This window comes from Sinocyclocheilus grahami, unplaced genomic scaffold (assembly GCF_001515645.1).
Source record: "Sinocyclocheilus grahami isolate Dianchi unplaced genomic scaffold, SAMN03320097.WGS_v1.1 scaffold149.1, whole genome shotgun sequence".
Lineage (NCBI taxonomy): Eukaryota > Metazoa > Chordata > Actinopteri > Cypriniformes > Cyprinidae > Sinocyclocheilus > Sinocyclocheilus grahami.
Genome location: NW_015505328.1, coordinates 3,569,118 through 3,591,777, shown reverse-complemented (window position 1 = coordinate 3,591,777; position 22,660 = coordinate 3,569,118). Strand labels below are relative to the sequence as shown.

General features: G+C 41.0%; 1 protein-coding gene across 1 annotated transcript in view; it reads right to left on the bottom strand.

Moving 5' to 3' along the window:
• Window positions 1-754: 754 nt before the first annotated feature.
• The window catches only part of tshz1 (teashirt zinc finger homeobox 1), a 37,329-nt gene continuing 15,423 nt past the window's right edge, over window positions 755-22,660 (bottom strand). The window contains exon 2 of the mRNA XM_016281380.1: window positions 755-5,344. Within this exon, the coding sequence (XP_016136866.1) occupies window positions 1,959-5,344 (3,386 nt within the window). The 3' untranslated portion in view covers window positions 755-1,958. The remainder of the gene's footprint in view (window positions 5,345-22,660) is intronic.

Genomic DNA, 22,660 nt, shown 5'->3' with positions numbered 1-22,660 from the left:
CCCCAAAGCGGCTTCAAATGGAGATTGAGATTATTGTGCAAACACTGCATATTTCAGTCCTTTCCCTTCTTGTTTCGTTTCCCCTCAAGCCCCCTGTGTCCACACATATAATCACTCAGTAATTGAGCTGAAAAGAGTAAATCTTTGATTCCCACTAGAAATTGGGCATTTATTTCAAAGTCTGAAAACCCCGTGAAATGCTTGGAGAGCGCTTGTGTGAACAGGAGAGAGAGAAAAATATGCAAATCTGCTTAAACTGCGTCTATCTGCCGATGTTTCACTCTGCTTTGCAGGTACTCACAATGTCGCAGTTGTCATGATTGCTGTAATTTACATAGAATACGTACAGGGACTGCACTAGATCCTCCAAAAAAGAGAGGAAGGGCTGGATCAATGCTACAGAATCGGTCCTGAGAAGCCAGATATACAGGCTTTATGGAAAAGCGTTAAATCCACAAGTTCTTTGCCCATTTTGGCTCCGGCTAGAGAGTGTTTCCTGTTTACCAGCAGGTTTTGTGTCTGGAAACATCTCTCTCATTTAAATACAGCACAGAAAAGGTGCTGCATTCAAAGAACAACAAAGGCAAAAATGGACAATGAACATCCGAATATTTCAACTCTGAAGTAGCTGGAATAAAGTCCATAAGGTGGAAGTAGAACCTTCTTCACATCCAAATTGTTGATTAAGAAAAGAGAAAAAAAACACAATGACCAAATGGAGAACAGCATTAATCAAGAAATGCTTCAGGTTTTATTTTACAATTAAGGGACAAAAACATTTTTTTCTTTTTTTTTTAATTAAGGGAATTGATGGGACTTTTCACAATGGCAAGATAAAACATTGAAATGTACTGTATTTCATGTTTTGCATTGCTTGGTTCCCTCTCATACTCCATGCATCAACAGTGATGCAACTCCTTCAGTCAATTCATATTTACCACATCAGAGAACTTAGTTCAACTAAAGGATGAATCGTGGTTCTACAGCACATATACTGCATATACATCTCTGTACATATTATTTCCTTTTTGTTTACTATATATAAAATGACAATATAAAAGAATGCACACCATACAAACAATGTTGAGCTGCGGCAATTGGCAAGATATGATGATGGAAATTTACACATCTTCGCTGATCATTTAAATATATGTGCTGTATATAAGATTTCAATTAAGTCTTTACAGGTCGAAACAGAAGCGAAACCATAGAAAGAGGAATAGTGGTACCAAAGCATACGTTTCAAATTGCTACTGTATAAAATGATACTTAACAACAAAAAAACAATGATTATTAAAAACAAAGAAATGCCTTTGAAAAACCAAAGTGTATAATCATAGGCAGCCCGTCAAAATCTTCAATATCCTTTGAGATTTCGAAGACTCAACAAAATCTACAATGCATTGTTTTCACTTCAAAGGGTTGCAGTTTGATTTATGTCAAGCCAATATCTGAAAATCGGAGCTCAAATTAACAAAATAGCTCTGTCTCATTTTATACATATTCTCATAACATTCAACACTACGGAGTGCTTTAATGAAGTCAGTCTTTTTTGACGTATAGCGAGAGTTCAGTACGACGCAACTCGTTCTATTCAGAAGTTCTTTTGCCACTTTGTTTTAGACCATGCCCATGGATACCATGTTTGTTTCATTCCCAATTCAACAGAGTACAAATTGTAAATTCTGTTTGAATGAAGTCACTCAGAAATAAAAATAAAGAACAAAAACATGCACATAACCGACACATATCAGATAAATACAGTACAAAGCAAGAGATAGAAATCAGAAGACTGAAAAACGAGGGGGAGGGGGGGGCAAACGGATCATGGTCCAATCAGGCAGTTTCACGACAGAAGTTGGACTGATTTTGAAGGCTCAGTTCAGGCGCAGTGCAGTACAGTGATGTAGTGCAATGATTCTCGATCCAGTCACTTCACTGCCACCAGCCTGCTTTCCTTAGGCTTTTTCTAACTTTTCCAGCTCAGTAACAAAGATCAGATGGTCCTCCGGTGACTTTCCGTGCGTTTTGCTGAGGTGCAGTTTCACTGCGTGCTTGCTGACAAAAGTCCTATTGCACAGTTTGCACTGAAATATGGAATTAGAGTCGTCCTCAGTCAAGCCAAGGGCACTGAATGTCTTATCTGTGATCATTTTTGTGACTGCTTGCTGGTCTCTTATGAGGTCTATTGATAACTTTGAGAGGTCCTTCAAGCTAAAGCCCAAGTGGGACTCTAAGTGGTTAATGTATGTGGAGGGAGTTCTGAACTGGGAGGCACAATCACTACACAGAAACAGTGGGTGGCCCGAGTCTATGTTCTTCAGAAACTTGGTTCCACCTGTCCGCCTGAGTTGGTACTTGACGTTCGCCAACCAGTGGGAGATGGTGGTCATGGAGAGACCTGTAAACTTACAAATATGTACACGCTCCTGAGGACCAAGGTCTGTAATGATGTACTTCCCGTCAGGGGTTTCCCGAAGGCTGGATGCAAACTGAGCCTGAAGAATCAGCAGATGCTGAGGGTTCCAGTTTGATTGCCTGCCTTTCCTCTTCTGAATGGGTGAAAGATCCTCCAGGCCATCCTCAAAAGCACAGCCATCTGCGTCCGACTTTTCGGATATAGAGGAAGGGGTTGACGACTTTGGCGTCAGGCGACCTGTGAGGTTCTTCACCATGTCGGAGATGTCCATTAGGGCATTCTCCCGAAGAGGAGATGAGACCGATTCGGCCAGCGTGGACAAGATGGGTCGGGTGCTGTTTGTGATGTTGCTGTTATTGTTGCTGATAACTGTGGACGAACAATTGTTGGTGGGCCCATTGCCACTTTTAGACTTGGTCAAGTCCATGGGCTGATCGTCGTCATTGTCATAATATCTGTTGATGGGCTCGACTTGCTTGACCTGAGCTGGATTGTACATGGGCTTTTCCATCATGTTGTTGCTGATCTTGTACAGCATTGCTAGTGGGTCTAGGAGTGGACTGACTGTTTTGGAGGCCTTACCCAAATGAGTGTTCATGATAGACTGCAATGCACTGAGAGGGCTGACTAAAGGCTGTTCTGGTGAGTGGTCAGTGATGATTCCTAAATTATCGCAACCATTGCTGACTTGCGATTTGAGGACATCCGTTCCATTCTTGACAGGATTATCTGCATGGCTTTCCTTGTATTCTCCATCCCGAATCGGAACATGCTCTAGGTCTTTATCTACCTTGCCGTTTTTTGTTGGCTTGCAAAGATCATCTGGTCTTGGCAGGTCCTTTCGGTCTTTGAGAACAGGGGAGGGTAATTCAGCAGTGATATATCTGGAGCCACGTTCAGTTGATTTTTCATCCCTGTCTTTCTTTGAAGGGATTTTTCCTGTTACTTTTTCCACCAACTCTTCCATGGCTAGGACATTGCTTTTATGGTTTAGAGGTGGTGATGGGCTGCTTGGAGAATGTATCAGAGTGCTGGAGTCAGAGGTCAAAGATTTCAAGCTGCTGGCGTTGTATGTTGGTTGAATCTGGACACTCTGGACAGCAGATATAGATGATTTCACAGACCCTTGGAGCTGGTAGGCGGCATGAATGCTGGGATATCCACCCCAGGTGGGTGTACCGGTCTGAGCCTTACTGATTGCACTGGAGACTGTATTTTCTAATGACTTCAGAATATCTAGTCCACCTTTAGGAGACTCTTCAAGATCCTCTTCTCTTAGATATTTGTAATGGCTGGGTTTCTCCGTCTTTTCCACCTTCTCAGCAGGATCCTCTCTCTCTTGCTTGATTTTCTTCTCCTCAGGTTCCTCCACTTTCTCCTCATCCGACTCCTTCCTTTCATCCATGGTGGATGGGTGAACTGGTGAATCAGGCTGGGACTTGATAGTGGGAGCTGGCAGACGTGTTGTTGTGGGCGGAAGAGGGATGGATTGGATTTTCTCTTCCACCACAGGGTCAAACACTAATAGCTTACCCTTTTTGGAGGCGGAGTTTGTGACTTTGAGAAAGTGTCCAGTCACCATCATATGGGCTGTCAACTGCTGTAAGGTGTCATGGGAACTCCCGCACTCCATACACTTAAGAATTTGAGCTTTTCGGGCCTCAAACTGCCAGGTATAACTCGCACCATTTTGGTAGCCATAACGGTTATTAGATGTGACATATGGGTTGGAAATTTTCTGATCTTTGGTGGGTGCAGTCTCTGCCAGTGGAATTCCAGGGGTGCTAGAGATTGACTCAGGTGAGCACGGAGACATCAGGTCCTGGAACGCTCGCTTTTTGGTGGAGGGCACCAGCCTTGAGGCAAGAGCTGGCATTGGTTCTTTGAGAGGCACTTTCTGGTAGTGTTTAGTTTTGATCATGTGGACACTCAAGTCCTGTAGGGATTCGAACGAGTGGCCACAATACATGCATTTCAGGACTTTCTGAGCATCTTCTTTGCCCTCCATCTCCATTAAGGATCGTTTCCGTGGCTTGGACCATTTCTTACCCTTGTCCTCCTCCTTGTCCTTGTTGTCATCACGGTAATGGCCCGTTTCGTTCATGTGCACCGTGAGACCTACAAGCGTGTCGTAGGCTGCACTACAGTCCTTGCATCTGAACTTGCTGGCACCTGTAAACACAGGCCCATACAGCTTATTGTTTTGCCGGTACAGCTGCACTGTGCTGAAGAGACTTGGTTCAGGCATGAGGTGGTAGGGCGTATGCTGTAAGGTTTTAGCAAGAGCTGCTTGGTGCCAGTCATATGCAACACCCCCACTGTTAGCACCATTGATGGGTCCATTGTTGGCATTGTTTAATGCGGTGGCTTTTGTAGAATTGCTGCTTGGCATCACATTTGTCTTCGTGCTAGCACTAGCGTTGCTGCTGCCGCTAGCTCCGCTGCTTGTAATGCTGCTTGCATGGCTGTTTGCAACGCTGTTGTTCCCCTTGTGGCTGCTTGGAGTACTGTTAGTGCTACTAGCACTAACCTGCTTGCTTTTCATAATGTCCTTTGTGATACTCGACCAGGAAGCATCTGAAATCAGGTTTGCATAGACTGCTTTCATCTGAGCCAGGCTGTCCTGCAAAGACAGTCCAGCATCTGTCTCCATGTCTTCAACCTCCTCTTTATCCTGGCCTTCTTTGGAGGAGGTGCTTTTGAAGTCAGCCAGGTGATCACTGGTGTCGCTGAGGGGCGAGCCGTAGCCAGCGTCTGGGTTGGTGCCATTGCTGAGTGGAGAGTTCTGGTAGCTCAGCTGTTCACGGCCATCGTCTTCTTCATTGCACAGGTACTCTGCGTCCTGACCGTCTAAGGAGAGTCCGTCGTCCTGCAGGTGCTCCTCATCGATCTTAGCTGCCTTAAGCTCGTCCTCCGGCACATAGGCTGAGAAAACAAAACAGAGGGGAAAAAAACAGATGATGAGACAAAAGAGCCCTCCAAATGTGCAACTTAACATGGACTGTTGAATAAGTAAATTCACTTTAAATGACATGTGTGTGCATGCCTACATAATGATCCTAAAGATATTTTTTGTCAATAGTCCTGGCAGAGGACGCAGGTTTGCAATTATAAAGTGGCAAACATCCATATCTTGACTATGATAGATAGCACCCTTCACTGCTGAGACTAACAAAGCTATACCGTGTAACAGCTCAGCAAGGGTACAGAGGGCAGAGGAGAGTCCTCCTTTGAAAATCAGTCCTCTAAAGCAAAAAAAGGAATCTTGGAAAAAAACTTTGAAAAAGCATGGTAATGTCATGCTTGTACAAAATTATACAAAAAAAAAAACCTTATATTGTGAACATTATAATAAAAGTAAAAGATATCATTCCAAAACTGATGCAGAAAATGCGTCCATTTACATCTAATATTACAAAATTTACCCCACACCCCTTTTGTTTACAAAAAACAAACTCCATATAAACACCACCATATTGACTTCTCTCTCGCTTTTTTCATCCTCCTTTTCCCTGTAGTTAGAGGGCACAGACTGTGTGTGACATTGATCCAGTTCTCCCATGCACTAGCCAAGCTAGACTCCTCTGAGTGTGAGATTGCGTCTGAGTTATTGCCAGGGATGCAGCACGGGGTGCAGCTTGCCTCAATACTGTTGGCAGAGGCGATGGAAGTTCTCGCAGCGAGTCATGCTAAAATGCAAGTGGAAATGGCATGTCATGTTGTCATGGTCCATGCTGTACTAACTCTCGGGGAGTCAAGAGTGTGTGCAGCCACAGGGGAAAAAGAGAGAGTGAGAGAAAAGACAAGAGGATACAGAACCATTTTTAGTAGGGATGCACTGAAATAAAAATTTTTGGCCGAAGCCGAACAAAATGAAACACTGGGCCAAAGGCCGAATACCGAACAGGGTTTTTTGTATTTTTCCCCCATGTAGGCCTATTTTGCCATTTTTTTCACCATTGCATAAATTAAATAGCCAAAATGTGCTTTTTACTATTTTGTCCTGCTTTTCGAATAAAATTTTTTAAAAAATATTTACTTAAAGCTGCAGTCTGTAACTTTTTTTGGTTAAAAATGATCTGAAATCAATATCTGAGCAAGTACATAACCAGCCAGTGTTCAAAACTATCGCCTTACTTTAGCCCGATTCACAACGGTTAGCTTATAATAATGTTTTCTAATTTGAGTCGTATGGGTAGTTTTTTGCGGGAAATTTGAGCATGCCGCTGCGTCATTACGTCACGTCTGTAAACATAAAGAAGCTGTCCTGGCTACTAGGCTATCGCATGTGAGGATCCTGCAGGTAGCGGATCGTTTATAGCCTTTTCTCACAGCAGCCAGACTAATTAAATGTATCATTTTGATGGCGGATTGTAATCCATAAAGGATTATGTGTTTATGAAACACATATGAATGAAATTAAATTATATTCCAGTTAGAAATGTGCTTCTGATTACAGATAGCCTGGGATTACAAAGATTTGTATTTTAAAGAAAACCAGTTCGAAGGGAGCATAATTTGCTTTTTGGGTTAAAATAATTTCTTAATATGAAATTCGAAGAGTATGACAATTAGATTAGACTGTGCAGAAATTTAACTCTACAAGCTAATACACACTCTACTCAGTCACCAATGCTGATGTTGTTAACATTAATCATTTGAGAATAAATTATAACAATTTGAACGGTTTGATGTGATATGAGCTAACCGATCTTTAGATTTAATCACCATTTGTAGCGAGATTTATGGAAATGCTTTTTTCCTCAGTTGGTCGGAACAAACGTGGCAGACTTGTTACTTGTTCAGATGGCAATATACGGTGAAAATTCTTATTTGGGTCATATTCCAAGATGTATGCTAGAATCTGTGATTGCAAAGTACAGTAAATATCCACACCGGTGCGGTGACTGACTGCCACACATACTCTTCAGAACATTAGACTCATCCGCGCTGGAGCCGTGCCGACTCACAACCCACACAAGCAAGCTAATTCCGCACACAGCTGCAATTCTAGGTTTTCAAACAGAGATGGCGACAAAGAGGCAAAACTTACGGACTGCAGCTTTAACACTGAACATTTTTTTACATTCTAGCAGACATTATACCAACAAAGCACAATTTAACTTACAATTAACAAGTTAGTAAAATAATATTTTTTGGCCATTTTTGAGACTTGAATCAGGCATGTATTTTTTACTGTACAAATAAAGGCAGCCTTGCTGAGCAGAAGAGAATTCTTTTAAAACTTTAGAATATATTACAGATCCCAATTTGAACAGTATGTGTGAATGTTATAATACATGTATTAATAGAGCTGTTGTAGGGTAATTATTATTATCATTATTATTGTCTTACTTTTTTTATTTTATAGAACAACAGTAAAATTACAATACTATAATTTATGAATGTTGATGGAGTTGTTGCTTTTTCTCAGCTTTAATTTGGGCAGAACCCCGCAGGAAGATCTCAGTGCTTCTTTTTGTTGACAACAGCATGCGGATTTGTAAATGATTCTCATAACGATTTTGGGAAGATGTTTGTTGCGCATATCACATTGTCACATGCCTTTAAAAAAAACTCACAAAAATGTTACTGAGCAACTGACGAGTAACACAGTTTCAGTGCAGATTTCCTTCACGCTTTGTACTTTGAACTCTGGCACCGCGAGCTTGTGCAGCGCTGTCAAAATACATACAATTCGTGCATGCATTAGAAATGATAACATTCTGCAGTTTATTTACTAATCGTTTGAGGCCATTTCGCGATTTCAATCATCATACAGTAGCCTAACCACTAGCATCAGCCACCTCTTCTTCTCATCGGAGACATGTGATGCAGCACTAAACTGTCTCTCGCTGTCAGTGCTTCGTGCTTGTAATGATTTCTGCGTCTTTTTTTGGTAGTTTTAAATACTTTTACACTGCCGACATGTTTGCTGCATTAGTGCGTGCCTCTATTTGATCGCACTAGTCATTGTTCGGTACATATTATTCGGCCTTTTCGCTTATTCGGCCGAACAACGAATTAGATTTTTTTTTTGCTATTTCCGGCCGAATAATTTCGGTCGTCAAACATTCGGTGCATACCTAATTTTTTTGTGCTCCTTCCTTCTAGTGATAGGCCAGTTAATTGGCCAGTGTTTCATTATTGACCGATAACCATGCTTGCTTATAGGATTTAGCAGGATTTGCCTTTGGTCAGTCTCAAAATCTACTTTTAAATAGTCTTTAATTTTCTTTTCTTAAAAATCTTAAAATATACGGATTTAATTACAGCAATTTTGTGTCCAATTTATCTTTTAGTTAAAGACTTGTATAGAAAAATAGCATCTTGGTTAACAGTAAATAGTATTTTAATTGAGGTTTATGAAGACTTTATTCTGCTGAACACAAAATATAATATTTTTTAAATCGTCTAATTTTTTCCCCATTGTCCATGCAATGAAAGTCAGTATGGTCCATTGTTTTGGAGCCAAATGGCTTTCATTATTTGGACGAAAACAGTTGAAACATTCTTTAAAATATGATCTTTTGGAAAAGTCATACAGGTTTGGAGCAAAATGAGGGTGAGTAAATGATATTTAAAATTTTAGGTGAACTATCCTTTTGATAAAATAAATGGAGTCATTTTGGATTTCATGTTGATTTTAAATTGCTTTGTATGTACTATATCGGCCAGCTGCTCTCTAAACACTGGCATCGATGTCTTCCTCCCTTGTCGATATTCTGACCAAAAGAGTCCCAGTGGATTGATAAGAACCAGTTAATGCATTGATTTTTAGTGAAAACCGCATCGGCCCACAAGTATGTTGTTCAGAACTACACATTCATGCATATTTGTGCAAATATGGCTCTATTTGCTCTGCGTATTACTGCTAAGTGCACATTTATTTCTCAAGGTAAAAAAAAATAAAAAAAAATAAAAAAAAATAAAAAAGGTATAATACTGAAAAATGTTGCCTACGCCACACACCAGAAAATGCTTATTTCCCTCAGCTAAATGTGTGGTAATAAGATGTACTGTGAGATGTATTACATGGGGGGAAAAGGAACAGAACAATAATGTTAACAAATGTAAGGTTTCATGTTTCAGCCACAAAAAGCTCCTTCACTCTATTGTGTGCCGACAGAGCTATGACAGAAAAAACAGAGTGATAGCCCACTGTCGGCACCCACAGCTGTGAGACAAAAAGAGCAAGAGAGAGAGAGGGAGAGAGAGAATGCTACTCGTTTAATTCGCTTAATGAAAAGAGAATAAAGGTCCATGAGACCAAGTGCTTAATGAGGAGCGGTAGAATTAAATTCCTGTTTAATCAGCTGGTTTCGATCTGCAGTGGGAGATAAACAAAATGAGCTCTCCGTCATCGAAACACATCAAAGTACCTCTTTCGAGTGTGCTCGTGTGTGTGTGTGAGCGAGCGAGCGCATACATCTTCACAGCATGTCCGGCTATAAAAAAGCCTCCTGTTCGCTTTGTGAGAGTGGTATTGTTACTATCAGCCATTTTGAACACAACACGAGAAGAAAAGCCGCAACAACAGCCTGCACAACTTTGAAGGCAATAGGAAGAGACAGAGCAGGAAAAGAGGGGCGCAGAAGAGGAGATGGAGGGAGTAAAGAGAAGAAAAAGAGACAGGCAGCGCTTGAAGAGTTGTTCCTTTATCTCAGCGAGCCACCAGGAGATGTCTGTCCGAGATGCCAAGATCCGTCTCAGTGGTTGAAGCAGATGTGCTGTCAGCTTCAAACGGCGTGCAGCTGAGCACACGTAATCAGAACGGACTCCGTACCTGATGTTTGTAAGGTGCCATTTACAGCTGTGTGGAGGAAGCTGTAGGGGCGTGAACAGCTGGGAACGTGGTGTATGTGGCATTCCCGTTACTCTTAAAGGACGGCTTCTGATCCAGAGGAATCACTGATTCCACCTCAAGCTCTCAGATGGATTTCAATCCGTCAATTCCTCTGAGAAATCAAGTAGGCGGCATAAAGCAAAAAGGATTTGGTGAAATAAACATTACAAACTGTCAAATAAATCACTTATCCAAATATCGCCTTAAAAGAAATGTTCACGCCGCAACACGGTTCAGTGGATTGAAGCCCTGATAATTCCCTCAAGTCACTGCAGCATTTAAGACAGCTTATCACGTTAAAACAAAGAGAGAAGTTTTTCATCTTTGCTGTAATTACAGAGAGAGTGATAGAGGAGCCGAGAGAGAGAGAGAAAAGTGAGATGGGGGGGCGCAGAAGAAAGCTGGAACGAGAAGGCTTTTTTCGCAAAGAGATGGGCAGAACCTGACACTAAATCGAGCGCATCTCCTCAGCCCCTGACACCGCACGGCATCTGACAGGCATGCGCGTTGGCATGTCACTGTCCTCGCATCAAGCCGTCAAACACGACTTGGCAATTTTTTGCCATCTGCGTCAAAAAAAAAGAATCCCGCCAGACGGCGGCAACGACAGCTCACACTTAATAACCCAATCAGAAGTTTGACTGCTGACATCTCTTATCGGGGGCCTGCTTTTAAACATCACGCCGAACAATAAGAGAGGGATTAAGAGGAGAGGAGGGGGGGAGGGGCTTGTTGTGTTTGTCAGTCAAAAATAAACCCGCATTGTACTGTCGGCAGAAAATGCCACAGATAACTTGTTAAGAATACACACAATTAAGCGAATCAATAGTTGCTATAAAAAGACCATGCTTTTGATGTGGTGGGGAATGAGAGATGAGTTTGATTTACTGAGTGAAGCAGGCACTTTCCAAGGATAGGATACAAAACAAGGCCTGAAAGTCTGGTTCAACAAATGTTGATCAAATTTGGGAGGCCAAAACAAAACATTACAGTTTTGCTTCCAATTCGTTCGTTTCTGTCATATCAAAAGATCTACATATGTGACCCTGGACCACAAAACCAGTCATAAGTAGCACAGGTATATTTGTAGCAATAGCCAACAATACATAGTATGGGTCAAAATTATCGACTTTTCTTATATGCCAAAAATCATTAGAATATAAGTAACGATCATGTTCCATGAAGATATTTTGTAAATTTCCTACCGTAAATATATCAAAATGTAATTTTTGATTAGTAGTATGCATTGCTAAGGACTTCATTTGGACAGCTTTAAAGGCGATTATCTCAATATTCAGATTTTTTTTGCGCTCTCAGATTCCAGATTTTCAAATAGTTGTATCTCAGCCAAATTGTCCTATCAATGGAAAAATTGTTTATTCAGCTTTCAGATGATGCATAAATCTCAATGTCAAAATTTTTCCCCTTATGACTGGTTTTGTGGTCCAGGGTCACATAGAATTATAAATGACATTGTATACTCAAAAAAATAAAAATACACAAACATACATACATGTCTTATTCAGTTAAACTTAAAAAAAAAAAAGAGACAGGCAGCGCTTGAAGAGTTGTTCCTTTATCTCAGCGAGCCACCAGGAGATGTCTGTCCGAGATGCCAAGATCCGTCTCAGTGGTTGAAGCAGATGTGCTGTCAGCTTCAAACGGCGTGCAGCTGAGCACACGTAATCAGAACGGACTCCGTACCTGATGTTTGTAAGGTGCCATTTACAGCTGTGTGGAGGAAGCTGTAGGGGCGTGAACAGCTGGGAACGTGGTGTATGTGGCATTCCCGTTACTCTTAAAGGACGGCTTCTGATCCAGAGGAATCACTGATTCCACCTCAAGCTCTCAGATGGATTTCAATCCGTCAATTCCTCTGAGAAATCAAGTAGGCGGCATAAAGCAAAAAGGATTTGGTGAAATAAACATTACAAACTGTCAAATAAATCACTTATCCAAATATCGCCTTAAAAGAAATGTTCACGCCGCAACACGGTTCAGTGGATTGAAGCCCTGATAATTCCCTCAAGTCACTGCAGCATTTAAGACAGCTTATCACGTTAAAACAAAGAGAGAAGTTTTTCATCTTTGCTGTAATTACAGAGAGAGTGATAGAGGAGCCGAGAGAGAGAGAGAAAAGTGAGATGGGGGGGCGCAGAAGAAAGCTGGAACGAGAAGGCTTTTTTCGCAAAGAGATGGGCAGAACCTGACACTAAATCGAGCGCATCTCCTCAGCCCCTGACACCGCACGGCATCTGACAGGCATGCGCGTTGGCATGTCACTGTCCTCGCATCAAGCCGTCAAACACGACTTGGCAATTTTTTGCCATCTGCGTCAAAAAAAAAGAATCCCGCCAGACGGCGGCAACGACAGCTCACACTTAATAACCCAATCAGAAGTTTGACTGCTGACATCTCTTATCGGGGGCCTGCTTTTAAACATCACGCCGAACAATAAGAGAGGGATTAAGAGGAGAGGAGGGGGGGAGGGGCTTGTTGTGTTTGTCAGTCAAAAATAAACCCGCATTGTACTGTCGGCAGAAAATGCCACAGATAACTTGTTAAGAATACACACAATTAAGCGAATCAATAGTTGCTATAAAAAGACCATGCTTTTGATGTGGTGGGGAATGAGAGATGAGTTTGATTTACTGAGTGAAGCAGGCACTTTCCAAGGATAGGATACAAAACAAGGCCTGAAAGTCTGGTTCAACAAATGTTGATCAAATTTGGGAGGCCAAAACAAAACATTACAGTTTTGCTTCCAATTCGTTCGTTTCTGTCATATCAAAAGATCTACATATGTGACCCTGGACCACAAAACCAGTCATAAGTAGCACAGGTATATTTGTAGCAATAGCCAACAATACATAGTATGGGTCAAAATTATCGACTTTTCTTATATGCCAAAAATCATTAGAATATAAGTAACGATCATGTTCCATGAAGATATTTTGTAAATTTCCTACCGTAAATATATCAAAATGTAATTTTTGATTAGTAGTATGCATTGCTAAGGACTTCATTTGGACAGCTTTAAAGGCGATTATCTCAATATTCAGATTTTTTTTGCGCTCTCAGATTCCAGATTTTCAAATAGTTGTATCTCAGCCAAATTGTCCTATCAATGGAAAAATTGTTTATTCAGCTTTCAGATGATGCATAAATCTCAATGTCAAAATTTTTCCCCTTATGACTGGTTTTGTGGTCCAGGGTCACATAGAATTATAAATGACATTGTATACTCAAAAAAATAAAAAATAAAAATACACAAACATACATACATGTCTTATTCAGTTAAACTTAAAAAAAAAATAGAGACACCTGCTTTGTTGTAATCTTCCTAATATGGTGCCCACTTACATGCCTTTCAGCAAATCACTTAAAACTACTTGACAATAATTATAATCTAATTATATCCAATTAATATTCATGAGCCAGGCTGATAATATTTAAAATGCGCCCCCTACCACCCCACACAATTTTCAAATCATTCTTACGTCCCTGTCCTTGTGTGTGTTCTATCAAACGCCACACACCAGTATGGACAGACATAACAAAGGTGTGTATGTTCTTGAGTGCCCACCAACATCTAAAACGATCAGCCAGAGCACCGGGGCCTTGTGCTTGTGTGCATGTATGAGGTGTGCGAGATGTGAGGTGTGTGCGCGCCTATGTGTGTTGTGCAGGAGAGCGTGGCCATCTGTGTCCAGAGCGGAGCTGTCACTGTGGCTGCGGAGATCTCACTGAGTTTAGACAGGTGACACAGCAACGGGACATGAGCGGGACATACACACATACGCACACGAGCAGAGCTCACCGTCTCAGCCAACAAAGATCAGCCGCAGAGTGACTGGTTTTGTGGTCCAGGGTCACATAGAATTATAAATGACATTGTATACTCAAAAAAATAAAAATACACAAACATACATACATGTCTTATTCAGTTAAACTTAAAAAAAAATAGAGACACCTGCTTTGTTGTAATCTTCCTAATATGGTGCCCACTTACATGCCTTTCAGCAAATCACTTAAAACTACTTGACAATAATTATAATCTAATTATATCCAATTAATATTCATGAGCCAGGCTGATAATATTTAAAATGCGCCCCCTACCACCCCACACAATTTTCAAATCATTCTTACGTCCCTGTCCTTGTGTGTGTTCTATCAAACGCCACACACCAGTATGGACAGACATAACAAAGGTGTGTATGTTCTTGAGTGCCCACCAACATCTAAAACGATCAGCCAGAGCACCGGGGCCTTGTGCTTGTGTGCATGTATGAGGTGTGCGAGATGTGAGGTGTGTGCGCGTATGTGTGTTGTGCAGGAGAGCGTGGCCATCTGTGTCCAGAGCGGAGCTGTCACTGTGGCTGCGGAGATCTCACTGAGTTTAGACAGGTGACACAGCAACGGGACATGAGCGGGACATACACACATACGCACACGAGCAGAGCTCACCGTCTCAGCCAACAAAGATCAGCCGCAGAGTGAACCTTCTTGCTATAGACACCCATGACACCGCACACACAAACACAGCCAGTGCCAGCTCTTAGAAACACCGCCCACATACGAGCACTCGAGCGTTGAGATTCGCATGCAGTTGCCCAACAAACAGCAGAGAATTAGCAAGCCGTGACTCAAGATGTAATTGAACAGTTTCTGCGAGCGGAAATCTGAAAATACACATTAAAGCTCAGTTTAATAATTCTTTAGGGTTCAAATAAGAGGACATGAGACGCAGGCTGGATTCGAACCCAAATTTCCCATATACACCCCAGAGCACAATGCTAACCACTAAACCATATAAAGCACATAACACTAGAGAACGTTCATAGCCATCTTGCTTACTTATGATGCCTAAAAACGTTGCCTACAGAGCTTGGAACAAAGTGATTTTGGCGGGCCAAAAACATCTGCTGTTCTTCAAAAATACATCTTTTCTGCTGCTTCCAAGCGGTCTGCTGGACAAAACCAGGTCTGTCTGATTGGGCTGGCTGGTGCGCTTGAGACATGTCAGATCTAAGTGTTCGAAGAGGGGAACGAGAATGCTCGCGGACAGAGCGCAGATGCCGAAGGCCTCTCCTTCCCAGAATGTCACTAACGCGGCCCACCGATGCCTCTCTCTCTCCCCCGCCTTTTTCCTCTTATTTATTTATTTTATCGAGGAGGAGAGGGGGCAATCACTACAGTCATTTGCACTACTAATGTCCAATTCTGCCTTCCCTCAGTCGGCTGATTTAGCCGGTCAGAGTGGTTTTGGAGTGTGCAGAGGAAAGCCACGCCGTTTACCCGACATTTTAATGGGAAAACTGGCAAGTCTTATTTGGCTGGCCGATGTGGTTTGTCACTGGGTCTCCATTACATGCCACTCAACTTTGATGCCTTTGGACAGGGCTGATCAAACCATGTCTTTTGACCTACGCAGCACGCTGAAGGCAGAAAGGGAGAGAGATGGAGAGCGAAAGAGAAAAGGAGGAGGGGAAGAGGGGCAGGACACTGAAGGCTGTAAATAAAATGACATTATTATTTCCTCTGTCCTATCATGTAGAAAAGCCAATTATGGTAATGCTCTGCATGTCAGTGAGAATGCAGCAATCTCTCTCTCTCTCTCTCCCTCTCCCCTTTTTCCAGGGCAGTTAAAACAAGGCTTCGGTAGCATGATGCTGTCTGCCCCGGTCCACTTATGGCCTGCTGCAATCTAGAAGGGCTGTCTGCGAAACTGGCGATGGCAACTGCGCCGATTCTACAAATGAATGCATAATGTGTGTTTTATAACACACCAGAAAAAAAATCTAAATTCACCAAAGTAAACAGAGATAGACAATATGTTGTGTAGGTGTAGTGATTTGTGGTGGTTTCTTGGATAAGTTACTGTAAAGAGAGTCCAAAATGAACATCGTTAATGATTTTGTTGGTAAAAAAAAAATAATAATAATTTTCAAAGTGTATATTTATAAAAATAGTGTTTAGGTTTTTGTTTCTCTCTTGTATATTAGTTACAAACTGTGCATGTCATTACATAACTTGCATTCTAATATATGTTTCTAATATATTCATTTGGTACCATAATGCAGAAATTATTGCATATTAGTGACAAACTATGCAGGTTATTACATAACTTGCATCCTCATATGTCTCTAATAGATTCATTTGACTGCATAATGCAGAAATTATTGCATATTAGTGACAAACTATGCAGGTCATTATGTAACTTGCATCCTAATGTTTCTAATATATTCATTTATTACATATTCAATATGATTTGCAACACTGAATAAAAAAATAGGCATCTTAAACTTCTAAAAGTAAGTTATTTCCTGAGGTAAAGTTCACGACTGATGTTGTCTTTGGTTAGATGGTTTGAGCTGAATTGTTCACGTCAGACTATAATTCCTACGATTTGATTTAAGCCATGTATTATGTTACAGTTCCATGCAAGTAACTTTGATTTAATTAATCTCCAATGCCAATTCTTACTCCCATTTGTCGCTTGGCAAGGGTTCATTTTGGACCCTGCCTGTAAACCTTTTTCGCGCTTACTTTCTTTATTCCGTTTAATCTGAAGTGTGAATAATGACCATTGTTTCTATTCTGTGGACACACGTTGATTGATGGCTGCTGTTCAAAGTAATAAGGGCACTGCGGAGATGGACAGATTTCTGAGGGGGGTTTGGCTTGTAGATCTGACCCCCACCCTGTCTCTCTATCTAGCCCAATGTGAACCTACGAGAGGAGAAAAGCCTTCACATTTTTCACCATCTTCCACACAATCGTGCTCTTTGAGGACTTCCTTTGTGCTCTGTCTCCAGGCTTTTTTCGTCCCTTTTCTCTGCGAGACACATCTAACTTTATTACAGACTAAACAAAAGAAGGCTTTGAAGTGCAGACGGGCGTTTTACACGGACCCTGCCCACCTCTCCGTATCCGCTGACAGTGATTTGTGCTCCTGCGGACACTCTGGAGTAGGCTCTCTGAATTAATATCTGCTTTGCCTCTTTAAGCATCTCTTGTAAAAGGCTGGCCCAGCCCCCTCCCACCATCCTCCGTGTGGAATAGGCCACCATATGGCGGAATAGCTTCAGGCCCCTGAAGAACTGGTGTGGCATTCCATTCTGCAATCCAAATTCATCTTTTCACTTTAGATACTTGCGGACGAGTATGGATGGAGGTGTATAACTAGGGCAACAGACCAAGTCATTAAAAATACGAAGAATTACATCAAACAGAGATGAGGACGCGAGAATAAACAGAGAATAATTGTGCACTAATGACTGATATGTAATGACTTAAGTTATTACTTCAGATTACATTTGATTTCCTGATGATTACATTTAAAATTAATTAGAATATTTGGGTAAGAAATTTAATACCAAAAAAAAATTTATTTTTATTTTGTGTTTTTATATGTTTTTTTTTTTTTTATTATAATACGTTTAGATTTTTTAAGTTATTATTATATAGTTTAGTTCATTTTCATATTTTGCATTTTTATTTTGAAGTTTTAGTAATTTTTAGTTTTTTGTCATTTTTAATAGCCTTTTTTTAATAAATGTCTATACAGTTTTTATTTTAGTTGTAGTTTTAGCAGTTTTTCCTTAATTAAAAAGACAAATGTTTACTTGGCAGCTGAAATAAAAGTTTTTATATTTTGTTTCAGTTAACGTTTATTTTATTTCAAGAATTTTTTTTTTATGTTTTAAATTTAGTTTCAGTTTTAGTTAACTGTAACAACCGTCAAAGGTGTTCCTAAGTCTATAAGCCATTAAAAATGCTAAAATATCACATTTGACTAATGGTTTCAGTATCTCTACCAATAAAAAAACTGTTTTGTTTTAACCCAAACCAGATGAACTAAAATACTACTGTGTAAATGCTTTCACATCACCTTGCACTGACACTACAATATCACTCACTCACTCGCTAACACACACAGACGCACACACACGCTCCAATGTCAAGTCCATACTTATGCAAAGTGCGGCCTACTTTGTCATTTAATTTTTAAAAACCCTAAGGTCGTATAACACACTTTCCCTGTCATTTGCAAGTACATTAACTCGGTGGCCATGCGACAGCCAAATTATGCTAATGGCCTGCTAAAATGGGTCATATAGACAGTGCATTTTACATTAGCTTCAAACAATAGGGAGGGAAGAGCAAAGCAGAGGTGACAGCAGCACCGGGGGAGTGAGATGGGGTCTGTCTCCTTTAGCCGCCGTTACGTCCTCATTCAGAGCAGCGTGTGAATGGAGGTCTCACGGCTGCACAAACCACAACAAGGCGCTCACGTCCCATCATCCCCCAAGACTGCAGAACGCCGATATCAAAATGCTTGCTGAATAATGAAAGGGCTCAATTAACGGATTATTCACAGCAATTTACTTTACTTAGGTAATCCACCCTGCAAGAGTATGGTAAGGTCAGACATATTTTAAGAAGAGGAAGTGCATAGCGTAGCTCACGTTTACTTGGCTACTTAAATATAGCACGAATAGCTGTGCTGCTTGTAGAGAAAAAGGAAGAGGAACCAAAAATAAATTTGCGGTTTACATTTATTTATTTAATGCCTGACCTTAATTCATGATCAAATGAAATTACAACAGCCTAGAAAAGTGGAGAGCATAAAATAGTGGACGATACTGTAACACCCACACTAGGACAGAGATACAGCACTAAAAAAAAAAAAACTATTCATATAACTATAACCAACTATTATTGGTTAAAATCATTAATAAAACAAAATACACTAAAACGCATCTCCTTCAGATGTTTGCAAAGTACAAAAAATGGAATAAAAAAAAAAAAAATCGGAACCAAAAAATCCAGCCTTTATTAATGAATATTTTTCAAGTAAAGGGTGTTTCTTTAGTTAGGAAGAACCATTGCCCATTTAAAAAAAAAAAAAAGTCATAAAAAAGGGTTTTAAATGGTTTTTTCTTGTCTCTCTGTATTTTTGCCATTTACAAAAAAAAAAAAGTCAAAAATATTTGCTCCCCAAATTAACTTAAAATATTAAGGTCTTTATAAAAGTGCACATTAATATTTTCCTGTCTGTAACATTAATACTATAAGTGGAAGCTAGAACACTGTCACCATTGAAAATAAAATGTTTAAATAAAAGCCTAAATAATTAAATTCTAAAAATAATAATAATTCTCAAAAATTTGGAAAAAGCTATAACACACACACACACACACACACACATACACATATACATATATACATATACACACACACACGCACATATATACACACACATATATACACACGCACACACACATATACACACACACACACACACACACACACATATACACATATACACACACATACACACACACACACACACACACACACACACACACACACATATATACACACACACACACACGCACACACACACACACACACACACGCACACACACACACACACGCACACACACATACACACGCACACACACATACATATATACACACGCACACACACATACATATATACACACGCACACACACACATATATATATATTTTATTTTTTTTGAAAGCTACTGTAACATCCTTTAAGAATAGAATCATTGTTTTTATTCCATTAAATTCATCCTAGGGGACAGAAAAGTTCCCCTAAGTGAAGAATCACCCCAAGACGTTTCCAGTCTGAGTGAAGCAGCTGTGCTGCATGTTGTTATTGCACAAGCTCCACACAGTGAATTACGGAGAGCCGAGTAAACAAGGAGAGGCTAAACGAGTGCATGTTAGCTAATTAAACAGCACTCATGATTGCGGAGTAATTGAAGGTGCCTCAATCTTCACCTGAATACTTCCACAAATAATTACCTTCTTGTAATTAGCGCTGTTGATAGAGTGTTTGCGTGCGACACGCATCTGACACACACGTGTGTTTCGGTCAGAATTCAAAGATATTAAATCAAATATTTGAATCGCTTGGAAAATTAATGAAATTGAGGTAAATCAATGTTTGTAAACAGACATTTAATTTTATTGTTAGTACATCCCATTCGCACACATAATTAAAATGTGTTTTCGATAAGCAGGACTTGTGGTTCCCTTGAACCGGGTTGAAGAGCTACGCTAGCAGTCAGACGAGAGAAGAATGAATATAACAGGCCTGATTTCCAGGGGTTCTGCTTGATCCTGGTATCTGAGGGGGGAGAAGAAAAAAAGCCTGCATGTGCGTTGCAATCAATAATGACTTCAATAAGTGATTTTCCAACCATCCATGCAGCTGTCTCTAATAATCTTTTCAGCTGTAAAATAAACACAAATATTTCATATTGTTTGTTTATCCTCAATCTCCTGCTGCTTGTTCCTGCATTGCAGTGTTTTTTTTCAGTTTCTATGTACTTGCTTTCTCTGTGACTTATTTTTCCTCTCTATCCAGGTTTGGTCGTAGTGGTTGGCGGGCTGTCGTGGCATCAGGCGCAGTCAATAAATCACCTTTCGCTGTTGTCATAGAGGAACAGCCCAGCCGTGAGACAATGGCCATTATATCCTAAGCACTGCAGTCTCGTCCCCATCTGGCCCTTTACAGGGGAAACAGTTCTTTCAGTTGAAAAATCACTTGCGTTCGGTCGCACAGGTTCAAAAGCTTTCCTAATCCTGAGCTAAACCGGGAGGTTTGGAGTCCAAACACGCCGCCCGTATATAGTATGTCTCCCCTACGCCGTGCCCTCGCCGAGAAACAGATAACACACCATATCCACCCTGGTGCTCAGAGACACAACAATGTCAGAACAGACAGAGAACCCCCATGCGGAGGGAGCTATGACGGAAACTGAGAGCGGGAGAAAGAGAGAGCGAGAAAACGAAGATGAAGGAAGGAATTGTGTTTTTTTTTTGTCTCTTTAAATCCCCCAGCACAGTCTCTCTACTAGGCCATCACCTGAGCCGTGTACCTGACAGAAAACTCGCCAGCCCAAACACACACACACACACACACACACAGGGAGAAAGAGAGAGCGAGAAAACGAAGATGAAGGAAGGAATTGTGTTTTTTTTTGTCTCTTTAAATCCCCCAGCACAGTCTCTCTACTAGGCCATCACCTGAGCCGAGTACCTGACAGAAAACTCGCCAGCCCAAACACACACACACACACACACACAGCAGCTGCTCCCATTGCCTAGCAACTACCAGTTGATAGATGATCCTAAATATGGATAATTACCATAAATCAGGCTGCTCTGAAAGAGAAAAGATGAAAAACAGTAGAGCCTGCAGTACGAACGCAGTGCGACCCTCATCAACACGCTCCTGTCTTCCACGGCTCTTGCCTCATACTCTTCCTCCCTCATTCCTGTCAGACCGCTGAGAGCTTCGGCTATAATAGACAACTTTACCTCTCAAAGACAAACTTTACATCAGAGCCGTGGCTGAGTGGTTTGCGACACATTGAGCCCTGGTTCTCACGTCAGTAATTTGTGTTTGAATCTTACTGGTGAGTGATATTTCCTAATCCTGTTACTTTATTTATAAAAGTAGCAAAGGAGAAACTGAATTTAGCAGGAATGTGATACACACGTTTGTGGTGGTTGTCCTATTTATCACGAGCTAAAGACTTTCTGTCAAATCTGTGACTGAAATGCAGCTGTTTGGTGAGAGGTGGGTTGTTTGTAATCTAATCTGGAGTGAATCAGAGGCAAAACATCCATGAAGCAAGGCTCGTTCAGCACCTGTGAGCGCGGCGAGGAGAGCGTCCAGCAATCGCTCAGCGTGATAAGTTCCTAACTCTGAGGGGTAAAATATGACTGCAGCAAAGTACAAACAGGGTTTGATAGCAGATCATAGATTAAGGTCTAAACCATAACAAAAGCGATTGCGATGAGAGCACTTTGTCGAAAAGTTTCTTGAAAGAGGACACTTCTGATGAATGGCCGTAATCAACATGCGACTACAGAAAATAATTCACGTAAAAAGAAAAAATCTACAGGAGGAATCCTGGGAAGAGGGACAAAGAAAACAGTGAAGGGGAGGAGGGAAAAGAAGATGGTCAGCCGAAAAGAAAGAGAAAGAAAGAAAGAGAGAGAAAAAGAGAGAAAAAGAAAGAGAGAGAGAAAAAGAGAAAAAGAAAGAGAAAGAAAGAAACTACTAATATTTAATAAAAACAAAGAGAATGGCAAGACGTCACAAAAAGGGACAAGAAAAAGCAAGAAGGACAAAAGCACCTCCTCTCTGGGGCCGTGACCTCACCAGTTCAGTCTAGCTGATTCTGGTTGCACAATTACCCATCAATCAAATGTGCCAGTGCCGTCATCCCACCCCTCAGCTAACACACACACATACATTCCCAGAGCCTGACCCTTCCCTGACCGGGAAACCCTGCACATGTGAGAGACAAATATGGGCAGCAGCCGTTTGGCGGAGATCCCCGG